At 38.7% G+C, this 18,412-nt stretch overlaps 1 protein-coding gene across 1 annotated transcript in view; it reads left to right on the top strand.

Annotated features, from left to right (window-relative positions):
* The first annotated feature begins 1,025 nt into the window (after positions 1-1,025).
* The window catches only part of ABCC5 (ATP binding cassette subfamily C member 5), an 86,497-nt gene continuing 69,110 nt past the window's right edge, over positions 1,026-18,412 (top strand). Inside the window, 1 exon segment of the mRNA NM_001128100.1 lies at positions 1,026-1,200. Within this exon segment, the coding sequence (NP_001121572.1) occupies positions 1,072-1,200 (129 nt within the window). The 5' untranslated portion in view covers positions 1,026-1,071.

Genomic DNA, 18,412 nt, shown 5'->3' with positions numbered 1-18,412 from the left:
TTTTCTCGGAAGGAACCAGAGTCATTACAGGATATTGATTAAAGTTAGGCAGGCAAGCAGGGGTTTAGAACAGCTTCAGGGAGATACTACGTTAAGATTTTGTAGGACAGGATGGGGAATCTGTTTTTGTTATTGTTTCTTAATAACAGGTTTGTTGAGTTATAATTTATATACTATGAAATACACCCCTTTAAAATATACAGCTCAGTGTTTCAGTAGTACATTCACAGAGTTGTGCAACCATCACCACGGTCTAATTTTAGACCACTTTCAGTACCCCAAGGGGAATTTGTTTGTAAAGTTAAGGTGCAATATTGTTTTGTATTTTATCCGTGTAAATTCATGGAGCTTTAAAATAACATCAACAAATCTGTTACCCGATTATAAAAATGCTGAGTTATCGTTGGTAGAATAATTGCTTTGCAAGTTTTCATTTAGTAACATTTAGCAGAAGGAATGATATCCATTTTAAAATTGTGGAGTTTGGAATGCTTGGAACAGGCTTAAAGCCTTTTTTTTTTTTTTTTTTTTTAGAGACTTATCTAAGTTCTCTCTATACATTGGGTTTGAGCTTAGTTCGAAGGGGTCAGTATCTCTTTACTAATGTGTTTATTTTTTTCTAATTTTTTCCCCCTTTAGAGGTGGGAAGTAGTCATTCTTGATTCTCCTACACTGAAGTTTCTTTCTTTAAAAAATGAAATGGCACTTGAAAAAGTTCTGAAAAATTATTTTTTGTAGATACCATAAGAAAACTTTTGTCCTTTTTCCCCTATTTTTTTAAGTTTATTTATTTATTTAATCTCTACACTCAGTATGGGGCTGGAATTTGCATGCTCTTCTGACTGAGCCAGCCAGACATCCCTCTTTTTTCCTATTTTAAAGTATTTTTGCATAGGAACATGCAAAACATAGGAAATATCTTTCTCTGATGAAATTTTTTAAAGTTCTTAAAAGTATTTTGAAAGTTCTGGTATAATTAACATACAGTGTAATTCCTTGATGATTTTTAATTTCAGAAATTCTCAAGTGAAACCAAAAGTCTGTGAGCCCTGGCACCTCCACTCAGAGAAGATGAAGGATATCGACATAGGAAAAGAGTATATCATCCCCAGTCCTGGTTATAGAAATGTGAGGGAGAGAACCAGTACTTCTGGGCAGCATAGAGACCGCGAGGACTCCAAATATAAGAGAACTCGACCGGTCAGTATTTCCTTTCCTGAATCCCTTTTCTTACCTACTTGCTATACTAGACCACACCTTTTTTTTTTTCTTCTCATTTAATGCATCATTAAAAAGAAGTTTCATTTTTGTTGTTGGCTCTAGGTCACTGGTAAGAATTTATGGTTGCATGTGAAGGAGGAGAGGTTGGCTTCGGCCTCCCACCTATTTCTTCCTCTGAGTTCTCTCTCTGGCTTATACTGCCCTTTGGTGCCTTCTAAAAAGGCTTTGCTTAAGAGAAGTCAGCTTATGGGGATGGGGGTGGAGGTGCTGGGGAGGGACCAGAGGGAATATGAACCGTTAAACTTCATGAGTGTACTTAAAATTGTTTTTTTCCTTCTACCTCTGTTTTCTGTGTTTAAAATGTGAATCTTTGGAGGGACTCAGTCAGATTTCAGAGTATTAGAACAATTCTAGATTGTTGTAGTAGAATTCTTAAGTTTTCTAAGGAAATCCGTGAATGTGAAGGAGCCTTTAGATAAGAATCTAGTTTTCTCCAAGGGAAATAATGAAATACACATTTTAAACTGGAAGAGATATCTTTCTTCTGAAAAAAAATTATACCTTTTCTTCAATTGCAAAAGTAACTAATAAGGAAGATGGGGGTGATTGGATTTGGGAAGGTGAAGTTTGCGTTCATGTATTTGTTATGTGAAAACTTGAGAATCATGTGACTTTGCAGCTGACACTGGAGTTTCATTAGCCTGACATTATCTGTCCCTCTTTGATATATGAAAGCTGTTGCTTTATTAATCAACATTTTCTCACTAATAGGTGTTTTCTGTCCACAGTGTATATTATACAGTGCTTTCCTATTCAAGCTTAACTTTGGAGAAACATAGTCAACGTAATCACTGTCAAATCCTTAAGATGCCAGTTTTGTAACTGATTTGTGTCATTTATCAGGGCCTTATATTAAACATCTTTGAATATCTTCTGAGTGCTAGGCACTGTTAGTATAGCTCTTAACTCTGGAAAAAGTCACAAAGGTAGCATTAGAAATGGGTTTCGAAGAATGATTGGGTGGAGATGCTTTCAAGCTACTATGTCATCTGTGCTTAGTGGTTTATGAATAAAATAGTACTAGTAGTAGAGCCAAACTCATGGGATCACTGAGGATTAAATTAGATAATACATACATAATGCTTAGAATGATGCCTGCCACATAGCCTGTGCTCAGTAAATGTTAGATCTTAGAATAGTTTTCTAGAGCTTAGGGTGTGAAGGAGAAAATTCTGCATGCCATACTAAGGAATGTTTTACTATGGCCATTTGGGAGCTCTTGGAAGTTATTGGGGAGGGTTTTTTCCCCCTTTTTATTTTGAGATAACTGTAGATCCACATGCATTTGCAAAAAATAATACAAATAGATTCCATACATACTTGTTTTTTTAAAAAAGATTTTATTTATTTATTTGAGAGAGAGAGAGCATGAGCAGGGAGGAGGGCTAGAGCGAGAGGGAGAAGCAGACTCCTCGCTGAGCAGGGAACCCAAATTGGGACTCAATCCCAGGGCCCTGGGATCATGACCTGAGCCGAAGGCAGATGTTTAACCAGCTGAGCCACCCAGGTGCCCCAATATTCCATATACATTTTTTCCAGCTTCCCCCAATGGTAACTTCTTGCATCACTGTAGTACAGTATCTCAACATTGATACAATCCATCTACCTTATTAAGACTTAACTGGTTTTATAGTTTTGTGGGCACTGGTTTGTATGTGTATTCTATGCAGTTTTTTCACATGTGTAGATTTGTGTGACCACCACTGTAGTCAGAACACACGACAGTAGCATCACAGAGATCTCTCATGCTACCCTCACCTTCCTCAGAGCCACAGCCACCTACTTGCCCCTCTCTCCTAGCCTTAGGCAACCTCTAATCTGTTCTCCACCTCAGTAATTTTGTCATTTAAGAATGCTATATAAATAGAATCACATAGTATATAACTTTTGAGATTGGCTTTTTTCACTGTGCATAATTCCCTTGAGATCCATCTACTTTGTTGTACATATCCGTGCTTTTTGTGAGTAGCATTCTATGCTATAGATAGTTCTTTCCTTTTAACTGGGAGTACTATTCCATGTTATAGAGGAACCATAGTCTGTTTAACCATTCATTTGTTGAAGGACATTTTGGGTTATTTCTAGTGTGTAGTTGTTACAAATAAAGCTGCCTCGAACATTTGTGTATAGGATTTTGTGTGAATAAGCTTTCATTTGTTTGGATAAATGCCCAGGAATGCAGTTGCTGGGTCATATGGTAAGTGCATGTTTAGTTGTATAAGGAACTTCAATACTCTTTTCCATAGTGGCTATACACTTGTACATTCCCACCAACAATGTATGAATGATCCAGTTTCTTGTCATTCTTGCCAGTATTTGGTGTTATTATTATTATATTTTATTTTATTTATTTATTTATTTATTTATTTATTTATTTATTATTATTATATTTTAGGCATTCTGATGGGTATGTCTGATATCTCATTGTAGTGTTTCATTGTAGTTTTCATTTGTGTTACCTGATGGTTAATGATACTAAGCTGAGAAGGGATTTTTAAGACTTGATTTTTATCTTAGGAAGATTAGTTTTGAGACAGTGTGGAAAAAAACCATATGGGAGGGAGAGACAAAAATATAAGGAGTGGTCAGGAGGCTCCTATGCCAAATTACATGAGAGAGGCCAGGGGTCTGTGTCCAAGCATAATAGTGAGGATGGATGAGAGACTTAGGGACATCTCTGGAAGGAGAAGGAAGTACTGGGGTTGGGGCATGGGATTGGTGATAAGAATTTAAAACTGTGAATCCCCAAACTAACGTATGGGAAAAGAAGATTCAGGAGGTGAGAATGAGTTTGCTTTGAACAAGTTGAATTTGAGTGTGTCCAGATAAAGTGATCAGTAGATAGAACACAGGCAAGGAGTAGGGGGAAAAATTTGAAGTCATTAATGCATCATGTAGATGAAACCTTGAGAGTGAGCAAGCTTGCTCAAGGATGTCTTCTAGACCAGAGAGAAGTGGAACCTGGGAAGCTATGTGTGGTCTGGTGAAATTTCTGGGGCCAGGGTCTCTATCTAGTTGGTTAGAGTAAAATTGACATTAGAATGTGGTAGTGACAGCCCAGCTTTTCCTCTGCAGGTGGAGAAGAGCTGGAAATAGAGACACTGTTGTGCCTTTTGTCCCCTGAATTATTAAGTCAGCTCCCAGACAGCAAGTTTCCTTCATGTGATTAAGTCTTATCTTGAAGAAACAGGAAGGCTAATACCACTTTGATAAAATTTCGGAAGTCCACATGAATTTCGTTTTCGTTATCCTTTCATGTTTCCCAGACTTTTAAATTTGAGTTCTGTTTTCATGATTTTTATCTTATCCTTGTACCCTCTGAACTTTTTTTTTTTTAAGTATTTCTTTTAATCTACCAGGTTTCTATTTTTTGTTCATCCTTGACCTAAGCAATAAAATCATAGGTTTATGCAGGCTGGTTTTTATATACATTAAAATGAATATATAACTATCAGGTGTTTTTAAAAGTTCACATTCCCCCTAGGATCTTATTACCTGTTGAAACCCTAAATTTCTTAGACACGTTTATCTTGAACTTACATCATATGTTAGCAGTTTGCTGAGAGAACTAGCAAGATGATAAAAAGTTTCTGGCTCAGAGATGGTATAAAAATGGATAATTTAAGTAGTTGGGAAGCAGGATGGCTATATAAACATACATTTTTTAAAAATGTAAGGAGCTAATTGGTTAGAGATTACAATTTCATGTCACTTGATTGCTAACTATCATTTCTGTATTAGCTGTTAAGGAGGAAATCTGGGATAGGGCCTCTCCGATGCCAGGTATCCATCAGAAATAAAAAACAGCACCTCCGAGTAACAAAAGATAAGGATACATCTGTGGCTCTTAGTTGGCAAACAAGGTTTTATTTACCACCATTAGCCTTTCATGGGTTCAGTTGACATGGAAACATGAAACTGTGTCAAACCATAAATCAGAAGCAAAGCACCAAGGAACAAATTGTGATTTTGAACTGGCCAGTGATTTTTTTTCTCAAGCTGTAAACAAAGTCATAGTACACAGTTTGCCCATTTCTTAATATTGTGGCGGAAACTTTTGGAATACCCTTTGGAAAAAATGCTCTCATCAGTCACATCTTCAAATATTTGTATCCCATCAGCATAGAGATAATTCAGGTAAAAATCATTCATCTTTACACTTACCTTTGTTTAGGACTATTGAGTTAATGCTTGTGGCCACACATGATTTAATGTTTAGCAGACATCCTTGAATCCTGAAGTGCATGTGGCATGTCTTCTGCTGCTGTAAATTTTTTGAGTCTAAGTCCTAACCTTGGCTGGCATTAGGCCGGCATTATTTGAACCCACATGAAGATTTATGTCTAGACTGCTCCTAAACACTGACTGTGTCTGAAGCATGATTCTCCTGGCATGGCTCCTTTTCTTACAATTGCTTTCAGTATGCACATGTAGATCACGCCACTCCACAAGCGCTGGTTGGTTTGTTTTAAGATGAGATGTTTATTCATTTTTTTATTCAGCACTCTCCAAGCTGCACACACAGCTCTGAACAAAGTGGTCTGGTACAGATGAAAATAAACTGGTGTGGGTCCTGCCTGCCCTGCTGTAGAACCTGAAACTCATAGGCACATACACAGATTATTGTAATTTAGGTGCTGTGGAAATTAATAAGAAGGAAAGAGTGCTTCGGTTTTTGAGGTCAGGGAATACTTCAGGAGAAGGTGGCATTCACCGGTACTTGAGGTATAGGTAATGTGGTGGAGAAGTAAAGAACTGGCAGAAGAAATTGTTGCAGATACAGAGGACTAGGCCCTGTTGACTTTATGCATGAAGTGTAGAGTCACAGATGTAGAGGGATGGGTCAGTGAGTTTCAGATGATGTGTGTTCTTGAATCATAGGCCAAAGAGTTTGGATTTTAGTTGCTTAAAATTCGAATTTGAGCAAGACAAAGCTATTTGGCATTTCTATAAGCTTTTTTTATTGAAGGTAGTCATTTTTGCTTGCTGCTCTCAAGCCAAAGCCAAGGGTGACTTGTTCTTCACAAAACATGTCTAATCCAGGAAAAGAGGAAGAACGGAAAATAAGCAGAAGTTAACTCAAGTTCATATGCCATTATGGCTGCTCACTCTTTTTTTCCCTTCTCTCAAGTGGAAATTTGTGGTGGAATTTTCTTTCTATCAAGTTAGAATGTTTTGCCTGTAGAAAAGGTAACAAAGCAAGTATTCATGAAGTCCAGTGATCTTCACTTGTGTTTCTCTTAGTTCCGTGTGAGACTGGCCCTCTAACCTTGGTTGGAGTTTTCATAATTAGTGATTTGAAGTATTTTGGTGAGCTGAAGTTGTATCCTAGGGGTCAAGGATGTGAGTCTAATCTCTTACTGAGAAATATGATTCTAAGACATATTATTAAGAAAGAATTATAGCCTCACTGTAGAAACTGTGCAAAGTTGTAGAAGGTGATAGCAGAAAACATAGATTACCCTTAACCCCTCTACCTAGAACAACTACTGTTATGAGAGATTTGACTCTGAAAGCTTTTCTGTATGGACTAAGGGTATGTGAATTTGTCTATGTCCTTGTATTTTCAGAGTCAAGAATATTACCTGTGAGTCCACTTGCTGTTAGGAAGGAGAGCAGGATAAAGGAGATTAGTATTTGTAGTCTCTGCATTATTTTTCTCTTGATTGGTACTTAGTGACTCAGCAGATTTTTTGGACAGTCAGTGATACGATGAGTAAGAACACCTGCTTTTTTTTTTTTTTTTCCTCTTTTCCCTGTAGGCATTTATAAAGCTGTATAAAGCTCAGTACAAGTGTGATACGGTTATCTGGCTTGGTGCCACATGTTGGTTTTCAATAGCAGCCCAGAGTCCTCTGGTGGAGGTGACAACAGCACTGTTACTGGTTCAGAGCCTGAGTGGCTTTCTTGCATGGTGAAATGAATCTACAGTGCCATGGGTCTCCTGAGGTTGGCCTGCTGCCATGATCATGAGCTCTTTTATGCTGTCTGCAGTAGGGCTGCTGCTTCTTTCCTAGGAAATGCTGTTTAAGGGAAATAAATATAGCCTGTTGGCTTGAGTTAAGGAAGCTTTCTGTCAAAGTGGAAGAAAAGTATTGGAACAGCTTCCTGTATTTTAAGCAGCTTTAAATACCGACGTCTTTATTGTGTTAAGATATATAATTTGGACATTACAAATGATTAATGAAAACTTTTTCAGTGAAATCTTGGTTCTGCTTTTAGGTCGCCTTCTGCTGATGCTCTCTTTAATGTCTCAACATTATTTCCCTTTCTCTTAATCAAAAATAAAAAGGTCAATACCGGGAACAGGAAACAAGGCCTCTAGAAGTCTTTGCATTGGTCAAACCTCTCACTATCAAAATTACAGATTAATGTGAAGTTAATTTGGTGCACCAACATTCACTAATTAGCAGAATTAAGCTTGTCTATCCCTTCTTTATCCTCTTTTTTAGGGAGTTAGCCTATTTAGGTAATTAGATCTTATATATATTATAATTATTTAAGATTATTTTGTGAATTAGCTGTTCAGGGAATCAACTTAATTCTGTTATTAGATATCAGGTGAAAACTTCTGCTTACCAAAGCAGATACAGTGTTGAGCAGAAAAGTAGCCAAGCTGCCCAAATCTTTATTTTTGTGTTTGTTTCTCATCATGGTTGGCGGTTACAGCCTTGCTCTGCAGTACTGGGGTCACGTGACGGAACTGCTAATGTCTCACACTAAGGATCTGATGTGGATGTATGTGTGGTACTAAGCACTAAGGGAAGTCTTATGTACAGATTTTACTTTGGATTCTGTTTTTTTTTTTTCTTTGAAAGCTAAAGCCTGACAGTCTTGATGAGATTTTGTCAAATGCAAAAGAGCAAAATTCTATCTAAATCTAAATCTAAATCCGAGTCTAGGTTGCATGTTAAAATCACTTGAAAAATATTAAAACAATACAGCGCCCTATCCCAAACCAATTAAACCAATCTCTGGAGTAGGTCTTGTGTTGTTTTATTTATTTATTATTATTTTTTTATTTTTTAAAGATAAAAAAAATTTTTTTAATGTATTTATTCATGAGAGACACACACACACACACAGAGAGAGAGAGACACACACACACACACACACACAGGCAAAGGGAGAAGCAGGCTCCATGCAGGGAGCCGGATGCAGGACTCAATCCCGGGTCTCCAGGATCAGGCCCTGGGCTGAAGGGAGCATTAAACCGCTGAGCCACCCAGGCTGCCCTCATGTTTTAAAGCTGCCCTGGTGATCCTAATATGTAGCCATTGCAGAGAATCTCTGTTGTAGATCTCATGGAATAAAGTTTCTTCCATCCCCTCAACCAATGGGGTTCCAAGTGTTTCCTATGAGTCCTTTTTTCTCTTCTGATGGATTTTTCAGTTTAATCCTTTAAGACTTTATCATTGTAATAGCAACGTTAATCTCACACCCCAGTGTAATAGGAACTTTGAATAAGTTCCTTGGAATTTAGCTTATGAAACAACTGAAAGCCCTCAAATTCCTGCTGATTATTGGATAATGCTAGGTTATGAACTGTAGAAAAATACCTGTTTACCATGGTGTTGGTGTTAAGTTCTATCCATTGGTCTTATGGATTAATCCATGAACGTTGCCTTCTAGAATTTTGCTGTCCCTTTGGACTGAAGTGGCCACTATTTGGAAATTCTTTTTTTTTTTTTTTAAGATTTTATTTATTTATTCATGAGAGAGAGAAAAAGAGAGAGAGAGAGAGGCAGAGACACAGGCAGAGGGAGAAGCAGGCCCCATGCAGGGAGCCCGACGTAGGACTCGATCCCAGGACCCCAGAATCAGGCCCTGGGCTGAAGGCGGCGCTAAACCGCTGAGCCACCGGGGCTGCCCCTATCTGGAAATTCTTAAAGGAAGAGCTTGAGATAGTCAAGATCATGTCCCTAACCCACTGGAATAAGGATGGGATGGGAACTGGGAGAGGAAATGTCCTTTGGGGGATCCCTGGGTGGCTCAGCGGTTTAGCGCCTGCCTTTGGCCCAGGGCGCGATCCTGGAGTCCCAGGATTGAGTCCCACATCGGGCTCCTGGCATGGAGCATGCTTCTCCCTCTGCCTGTGTCTCTGCCTCTCTCTCTATGTCTATCATAAATGAATAAATAAATCTTAAAAAAAAAAAAAAAGGAAATGTCCTTTGTAGTTTTCTTTTTTTTTTTTTTTTTCCTTTGTAGTTTTCTTTACCTTGTTAGAGGTAGAGAGGATGTGAACACTTGAAGTTAGCTAGTCTTGGGAGGGTATCAACTTTTTAAATTTCTTTGCTAATTTAAAAGAAAATGTTAATTTCTTTTTAATTTAATTTTCAGTATTTTGAGTCTCTTGAGATCTATGTGTGCTCATACAAGAGTACCCTTAATAAGTCTGTCTCTCTAGATGTTTGTCATAAAGGTGGCTACAGGGCCAAGACATCTGTAGAAAAGCTTTTACCTGGGGGACACCTGAATGGCTCAGTGGTTGAGTGTCTGCTTCGGTTCAGGTCGTGATCCTGGGGTCCTAGGATTGAGTCCCACATTGGGCTTCCCTGTGGGGAGTCTGCTTCTCCCTCTGCCTATGTCTCTGCCTCTCTGTGTGTGTCTCTCATGAATAAATAAATAAAATCTTAAAAAAAAAAAAAAAAAGAAAAAACTTTTACTTGGGCCAGAAGCTGCCCATTCTGTGGTTGTGTTAAGATCTTGTGAATTAAGGAGAGGAGAGGGAGAATGTGCTGTAAGATCTGAAGCCAGTCTATTCTGACTGTGCCCCAAATACCTCTTTCTTTCTTTCTTTCTTTCTTTCTTTCTTTCTTTCTTTCTTTCTTTCTTTCTTTCTTTCTTTCTTTTCTGTGGAGTGTGCCAGACAGGAGTGTTGCAGCCTTTAATCCTCTCAGAAGCTGAGAGGCGCCTCTGCACTGCCAGTTGATTCCTGCCATCCCTGCATTCAGGGACAACTTGGATGAATCCTCAGCCCCCTGGCTTAGGAAGGCTGTCCTGCTGTTGTCCTGCTGTCAGGAAGGGATTGTTCAGTCTGGGGAATGATTTCTGGCCCCTGGTATCTTGTCCCAGTGGCCTCCATGCAGGGAAAAGCCCATGGTTGCCCTGTCAGCAGGCATTCCGCTGTGGCAGCCTATTAAAATGGGATGGGACAAACCAGTTAAACGGTGGTCATGCTGTGCGATAGGTGCGCCAATTATCCCAGCCATGGGGATGGTGTTAGAGTGCAAAGAGGTGGGGAAGTCTCTTATGCAAGTATCTCCGTTTGCTAATGGATCAAATTTCCCTTGTTTACTTCACCAGATGGACATGAATATCACTGTGTGTTTCCCTGACCTTTATTTGAACCGAGCAGAACCTGGATTTCAGGGACCCCTTTTAGCTCGCATTGTGCCCCCTCACCATTGCCTTAGTAGGACAGAAAATGCTCAGCATCTCCTAGCTACAAAAGCCTCAGGAGGATATAAATGGCAGTAGTATTTCCTTGTTTAATGTTTTCTCAGTTCCTGGATCAAGCAGTATTTTTCCCTTTGGAACGAATCAACTGCTGCAGATGCCTCTCTCTGGCCGAGTCATCTGGCTGTGGAAAGTCTTTTCAGTCTGCAGTGCACATTTAGAGAAATAGGTGCCCTTATCCCATCTCAGGAGAAACTTGAAAAAATTACTTCTAAAAAGGATTTAAAAAATACCTTAAAAATACTGTTAAATTCCTGTTAAAATACTTTAACATAAAAAATAAATAGGCCTCATAAAAGACATCCCCCTAGATCATCATATATCAAATACTATATGAGCTGGTTAGCTAATTAGGGCTACCCTACCCTAGCTCTACTTACATTTTGGGGCCAGGTAGTTAGTTCTCTGTTGTGGGAGGTTCTTCTGTGCATTGTAGGATGTTCAGCAGCATCCCTGGCCTCTGCCCACTGGATGCATAGTTGTGACAAACAAAAATGTCTCCAAACATAGCCAAATGCCCCTGGGGCAAGCAAAAGCACCCTTACTTGAGAACTAAGGGACTGCATACACTGTGAAATACTGTAGCCATGTGTCACTGAACATTTGAAATATATGAGGTCCAAGTTGAGATGTGCTAGAATATAAAATATACCCTGGGTTTCAAAGACTTGGACAGAAAAGTGTAAAACATCTCATTAATAATTTTAATTACTACACTTTCACATTATGTAATTAATGAACTATTTATTACATATATTAAAATGTACATAATTTTACATTATTACAATTTTGTTGATTGCATATTTAAAAGAAAACATTTTGTATCAGATTAAATAAAATATTTTATTAAAATTAATTTCACCTTTTAAAAAATGTGGCTACTAGAAAAACTTAAATTAACATTTGTTGCTTGCATTGTATTTGTATTGGACAGCAATGAGCCTGATGTACTTGATCTAATGTACTTTAGCCATTAATTTTGTTTTAGGTATTTAGTTCCTATAGAACCATTGGATTTAAATTATTTTTTTCTTTGGTAAATTTTCCTTCATACATTACTATTATAAAGACAAAGAGCTTGTATAGTGCTACATATTACCAGTTTACTCTTCTGAGTACCTGCTGGTGGGTACCACCTCTGCTGGTGGCATATTAAAAATTAGATCATGTTCAGATGATGTATGTTTGTCTTAACACTTCCCTCCTTGTATTGGAGGTATGTAGAATTGTATCTTAAAATTTAGAATTTTTAGTTGGTGACATTGAATTTAGAGGCTGAGAGATGGAAGCTTTTGAACCAATTTAGTAGATTATTCTGCATTTTGACATTTTATAAATACAAGAAAGTAACCTGCTAGAGGGTAGTGATATAGAGGTATGGGGTCTCTTTGTTCATTCTTGCATCCCCAGCACCTAGAGCAATGCCTGGCACACAGGAGGCCTTTCAATAAATGCTTGTTGAATGAATAGGTTAAAAAAAATCATATATTTTTCAATAAAAGTGGGCTGTTCAAATATATGTTACCGTGTCATTTCTTTAGCTTTATTTCCCTTCCCCTTAATGTAAATTTCATTCTGCAGAAGTTTTCCTTTTTATATTTAAAACCATCCATTTTGCCTTTGATAAGTTTCTGGCTTTGGGCGAAAATGGAGACTACCTCCCTCCCATAGCTCAGCTTAAATGAGCTATTTAATTCTTTTTCTTCTATTTATTTCATCTTTTTAATGTAACTTTTTGGAGTTAATCCCAAATGGATTAATGTATGGCATATCCTTTAGATGTTGGTGTTCCCAGTTTCCAACATGGGGGGCGGGGGCATCCCCTATACACAACATCAAGTAATTCTTGGACACCAGCAGGATGTCTGAGAGTTCAACTCAATTCTGACACTATCCAGAGACAGCATCAGATTCTACAGAATAAGGGTTCAGTCCTACAAAACAGGCCCCCACCTCACAACTTCAGACTCCAGCCGCAAGCCCTAGGTTGTTTGTTACCTGTATTTCTGACAGGCTGGCTCCAGATGGGAGGTTCAGACAATCTCCTCCTTAAAGTCCTTTTAATTTGCTACAGCAGCTCACAGAATTCAGGGAGACTTTTACATTTATCAGTTTATTAGTAGAGGGTATGATAAAAGATCTGAATGAACAGCCAGATGAAGAGAAACACAGGGCGAGATATGGGGAAAGGGCATGGACCTCCAGGTGTGTCAGTCTCTTCAAATTTCCATGTGCTCACCATCCTTGGAAGCTCTCCAAATCCAGTGGTTTTTGAGTTTTTATGGAGATTTCATTACATAGTCATTATTGACTAAGTTACTGGCCATAGGCTAATTCAACCTGTAGCCCCATGGTGGGGGCAAGACTGAACGTTCCAACCTTTTAATCACATGGTTGGTCCTCTCAGCAGCCAGCCCCCAACTTTGGGTGCCAAAAGTCACTTTGATTAAGACAGTAAAAGGTGCTTTTATCACTCTCAGCACTGAGAAAATTCTAAGAGGTTTTGGAGCCATGATCCAATAGCTGTGGATGAAGATCAAATACATAGGAGAAATATATTTTGGTTATCTAAGTCACCAGATATATACTTCTTATAAATCACAGTATCACAGTGTGAAACCTGGATCTCAGTTTATTCATCTTTAATCTGTTATTTGTCCCACAATATTCACTGAATCATTTTTCTCTATTATATTATTTACACTTTCACATAGTAAGCCCTTATAGTTTGAATATATTAAGTCTTTTCTCTTGCTTCATTTCCGTTTTTAATCCATTCAACCTTAGAATGTTGACAACTCACTTTACAGACTGTTAATATGGTAGGATTAGTTTTCCTTTACCTTTAAACAGATAAACTTTTTTTTTTTCCTGCCTTGCATGGCCACATAAACTTTTGTGGGAAGCCTAGAGAGAAGTTAGGCCTCCAGTAGAATAGTTAGGAGGATGAGACATCTGTGCAGTTACTGGCAGGGTGATATAAAGATAATTTTATGTTTTTTTTTTTTAATTTTATGTTTCAATATAAGTATAATGTATCTATCTTTTAACACCTGTTTATCTTTGGTTTAAAAACAAGAAGTACTCTTTTGCAATTAAGTAAAATTGTTTATGTACATTCTAGTGTTCTAATCATGTACTTGTGACTTTGACTTTGGAAACTACCATTTGCTTATCATGAGGTTAGTTGAAAGAGTCAGAGTTAGAGTCATAGTTTATTTTAATCTGATACTCATCCTGGGGAAAACAGGAGAGCTGTCTATAAAGGTACATTTAAGGTCATCTTGTAGAGTGGTGGTTTATTGGCTTGTTTTTTTCTTTGAAAGGAATGTGGCATTGTGATATCTATAAGGTACTTGACATAATGCTTGGCATATAGTAAGTGCTGTGTTGGCTTGTTATAAATTAATTTGCCCAAATAATCTGTCATCTTCGAGTAAGCAGTTTGCCTTTACAGATACATGTTAGTCATGAGATCTGGCTACAAACAAGAAAGATTACACTAGCTGCCTCTATTTCTTGCTAAAGCCCCAGGGTAGGTTAGATAGAGGTAGCTTCAGGTCAACAAAATAAACCTGAAAGTACTAAAGCTAATAGTCTGTTGGGGGAAGGTCATCAAGAGGATGCAACTACCAATTGACCCATGAGCTGGACCCTTAAAATTGGAAGCTCCTCACCCCAACCTTTGCCCTTGGAATGTGGCTTCCACTTGCCTTCCCCTCTCCCAGAAGCTGCCCCAGGGACATAGGCTTGAGATAGTAATGTGTTGTTGAGACCAACCATCTATATGGTATACAGGACTGAACCTGGTTATGGCTTCTATAGAAACTTTTAAGATTCTGGCAGGTGGGTATGGAGACCTACTCATCTTGTGGCCACTCAAGAAAAGTCTCGTATGTAAGTTCCCTGGTTTGTTAAACCTGACACCTCTTTGGTGTCTCCTTGGGGGTGCGGGTTTGGTTTGGGGCTGATACAGTTGGCAAGCCAGCCAGGAGACCAAAGAAATGACAATGGGAAAGAGGCATCCTCCTTGGGATAGAACCCTGGTTGGCTATCAACCTTGATATAGGGAGTGAAGACCCATATCTTAGATGCTTGTGGACCCCCACATGAGTCCTGGGACACCCTGAAAATGCCAGTAGGTTTGATGCATGTTTGAGAAACCACACATAGCACACTCTGGCAAAGGAGGGAAGAGAATGGCTGTCACAGTGAGCTGGCTTCTCCTGCAGTAAACCAGCCCCCATACATTCAGGGCAAGAAGACACCAAAGAAAGAGGCAGACCACTCCAGATTGGTAGGTGGTTTAATAAACAAGGGAACTTACATATGGGACTGTTCTTGAGTGGCTACAAGATGAGTAGGGTTAGAGACCATAGTGTGCCATTTTGCAAAGCTAGGAGGGTACGGGCTGCCATGGATTGAAGTCTAAGCTCTTGTGACAAAGCCTGATTAGGACTCTATGAGTGGGATTTCTAGAAAGTGAAGAGAATAGAATGAAAGGGATGATATTGTGGTGTTTGATCGTGAAACAGACAAAATGCCCAGTGCTGTCTAACCCTTAATACAGAAGAAAGCTCTAAATAGCAATTACTCAAAAAACTCCTAGGAGAAAACTTACAGTCTTTCTGTGCCACCCCCCCCCCTTGAGGTTGTAAATCTTATCATGTCTTTGAAATGTAAACACCCCAAGAGATAACCAAAATAAATACTGCCCACAGAGACTGAATTTATAAATGCGGAAAAAGGGACTTTTCAAAATACAAACTGCTGTAGAAGCTCCCTTGCCCCAAAAAGCTTTAGCCATGTGAGTGATATCTGATTCATGGCTAGACTTTTGGAATGAAAGCTATCGGATATCTGTGTCTGTCTGCATATTATGTATGTCTCTGGATATATATTACATATGTGATTTTTTTTAATCTCCCGAGGGCGTTGCCAAAATTATTATGTAAAGGGAGTTCTATTTAATTGGTTTAAGGAAAAATAACTTTTAACATCAATAATGTACTCATGTAAAACTGAAACCATTTTATTTCATTTGCTAAAAGGACAAAGTTTTCTAGGACTATTGGTCTGACGTTCTTGATGAGACTGTGAATGGTTTTTCTTTACTTTTCAAGTAATCTGCCTAGAGAACAAAGATTCTATGTTTTTTTGGAAATAATTTCCTGTGCCTCATGTTATCTTTATCAGGTCTTTGATTATTTTAGAAAACGGAGTCTTCTCTATTAAAAGAGCTAGTTTTTGTTTTTGTTTTTGTTTGTTTGTTTTTTTTTCTTTTTTACAATTCTGTAACTTTCTGTATTAGACTTTGAAGTCTATAACTGTCACTTTGGCAGAACAGATAACTAAGTATTGTTTCACAGTGGCTTGTAATCTAATTGAGTGTTTTAAACCTTTTGGTATTTTTGACAAACTTCCCATAAATAAAATTCTAATGAAGTTTTGTTGATGTTGAATGAACTAACTTTGGGATTTTTCAGAGGATCCCTGCGACATCGCAAAAGATGTGTTCTCTGTCCTTGTGAAAGGAAGACATTGAACTAATTGGGCTTATTTGGTATATTAAATTTCATGGGAAGCATTGTCAAATAAGTGATGCTAAACTTTCTTTTCTTTTTTTTTTTTTAATTGTACATTTCTAAAAATCTGATATAAATTCAGTCATAATTCTCATTATTTTCAAAAGGGTGTCACAGAAATAACCAAATTTTCATGTCAATCATGTTATAATGAACTCTCATCAGATCCTTAACCATGGCCATTTCTAAGTCTTTTGTCATTTACAGACATTTATTGTTTTATTTTGATGTTTTTGCCAAAGTGTTCCTGCAAAAGTACTTCATCTTGAAAGAGATTCACGGAAAAGACTGACAAGTACAGGTTTCTGATAGCCATGATCAGTTTGCCTTTAAGTGGGAGGAGCAGTCATGGACCTTTCATGTGCTTCCTCAAGGCTACACACATAGCTCCACAATATGTCATGAGATAGTAGTCCAAGACCTGACCCTATTCACCTTCTCCACATCAGTAAAACAGGCCCATTATATTGATGATATAATGTTAACACGTGAAGACTTGCCTCTGCTGCAGGACACTCTGCAGATTTTGCTGGAACATCTGTGAGGGAGAGGATAGGAGTGTACCTATAGAAAATTTAAGGCCCAGGCACTGGCTGTGAAATTTTTGGGAGTCAAGATGGGCATATTCCTAGAAACTGTATTCTTTTTTTTATAAAGAGTTTATTTATTTATTCATGAGAGACAGAGAGGAGCAGAGACATAGGCAGAGGGAGGAGAAGCAGGCTCCAATGCAAGGATCCCAATGTGGGACTCATTCCCGAAATTTCAGGATCATGCCCTGAGCCGAAGGCAGATGCTCAACCACTGAGCCACTCAGGCATCCCGCAGAAACTGCATTGATAAGGTATAAGTCTGTTCATCCTCTAAGAATGTGAAAGAGCTATAAACTTTTGTAGAGGTTTGAGAATTTCAGAGGACTTTTATTCCCCACCTGACACAGTGCCTCCACCCCTTACCCCTTTACCACTGCTACCTGGAAAGAAAGGACATGTGTGGGACTGGAAAGACAAGTGTGGGACAGAGTAGCTAGCCTCCTTTGAGATGACAAAAACCTAATGAAGTAGATTAAAGCTGTGGGCATCTCCCAAAGAGGACTGCCATTTGAGTTAGATATGTCTGTGACTCTGGAAGATGTGAGTCAGGTGTTGTGGCAAAGACAACAGCAGAGAGTACCCATAGAATTTGGTCCCAGCTGTGTAAAGAAACAGAAACCTGATATAACCCCTTACACCAATAGTTTCTAGCAGTGTATAGAACACTCCTCCAGGTAGAGCATCTCAGACAGGAGCCAATGTGACAGCCAGTGGGCTGAACTCAGAGTGGTTTGGCTGGTGGTCATTCATTGAATCCTACTGTTAACCCTTTACATCAACAGTTGGGCTATTCTAAAGGAATTAGCCCTGTGGTTTGGACAATAGGAAGCTGAGAAGTAGATGATTATAAGTGGGTCTTTGTGTGGTCAGGATGTGCGAGGGTACATTTGGGTTCACCTGCAAGAGCCTGAGACAATCCTCAATCTCTTCCAGCTTATAAGGTACTGACACCCTCTTACAGTTAAGAAACTGATGCCCTAACTCTGGTATGAGCCCTTTAGTAGATATAGCAGACTAGGTGCATAGAAGGAAGAGCCACCATTGTGCTCAGGTGGGATGCTGTATTGCTCAGGATGCCAGATTGCTCTTGAAATACAGTGATTTGGTTAATGTAAGAACAGCATGTTCTCTGTGTTCCAAACAATACCCAAGGCAACTGCCAAAGGAATCTGGGGCAATCCACTGTAGTTCTCAACTTGTGAGAGATTGGCAAATTGATTCTATTGAGCTTCCGTCAGAGTGAGGGTTCTAAATATGCCTTGGTTTGTGTGAACCCTGCATCTGATCTCACCCAAGCTTTCCCCTGTTGCCACACAAACTGGCTGCCACCATTAGGGAATTAGAGAAGGGGATTAGAGAAGTTGAGTACCATGTACAGATACTCAATCAACTAGACAGTGATCAGAGGTCACATGGCAAAGGTCATGGTGTTTCAGCCTGAACAAAAGAATATGACATTGAATGGACATGTTCATGTTCCATCGCCCCTATTGC

This window comes from Canis lupus, chromosome 34, assembly GCF_011100685.1.
Source record: "Canis lupus familiaris isolate Mischka breed German Shepherd chromosome 34, alternate assembly UU_Cfam_GSD_1.0, whole genome shotgun sequence".
Taxonomy (NCBI): domain Eukaryota; kingdom Metazoa; phylum Chordata; class Mammalia; order Carnivora; family Canidae; genus Canis; species Canis lupus.
Note: the sequence above shows the minus strand (reverse complement) of the source record. Positions and strands in the feature narration are given on the sequence as shown.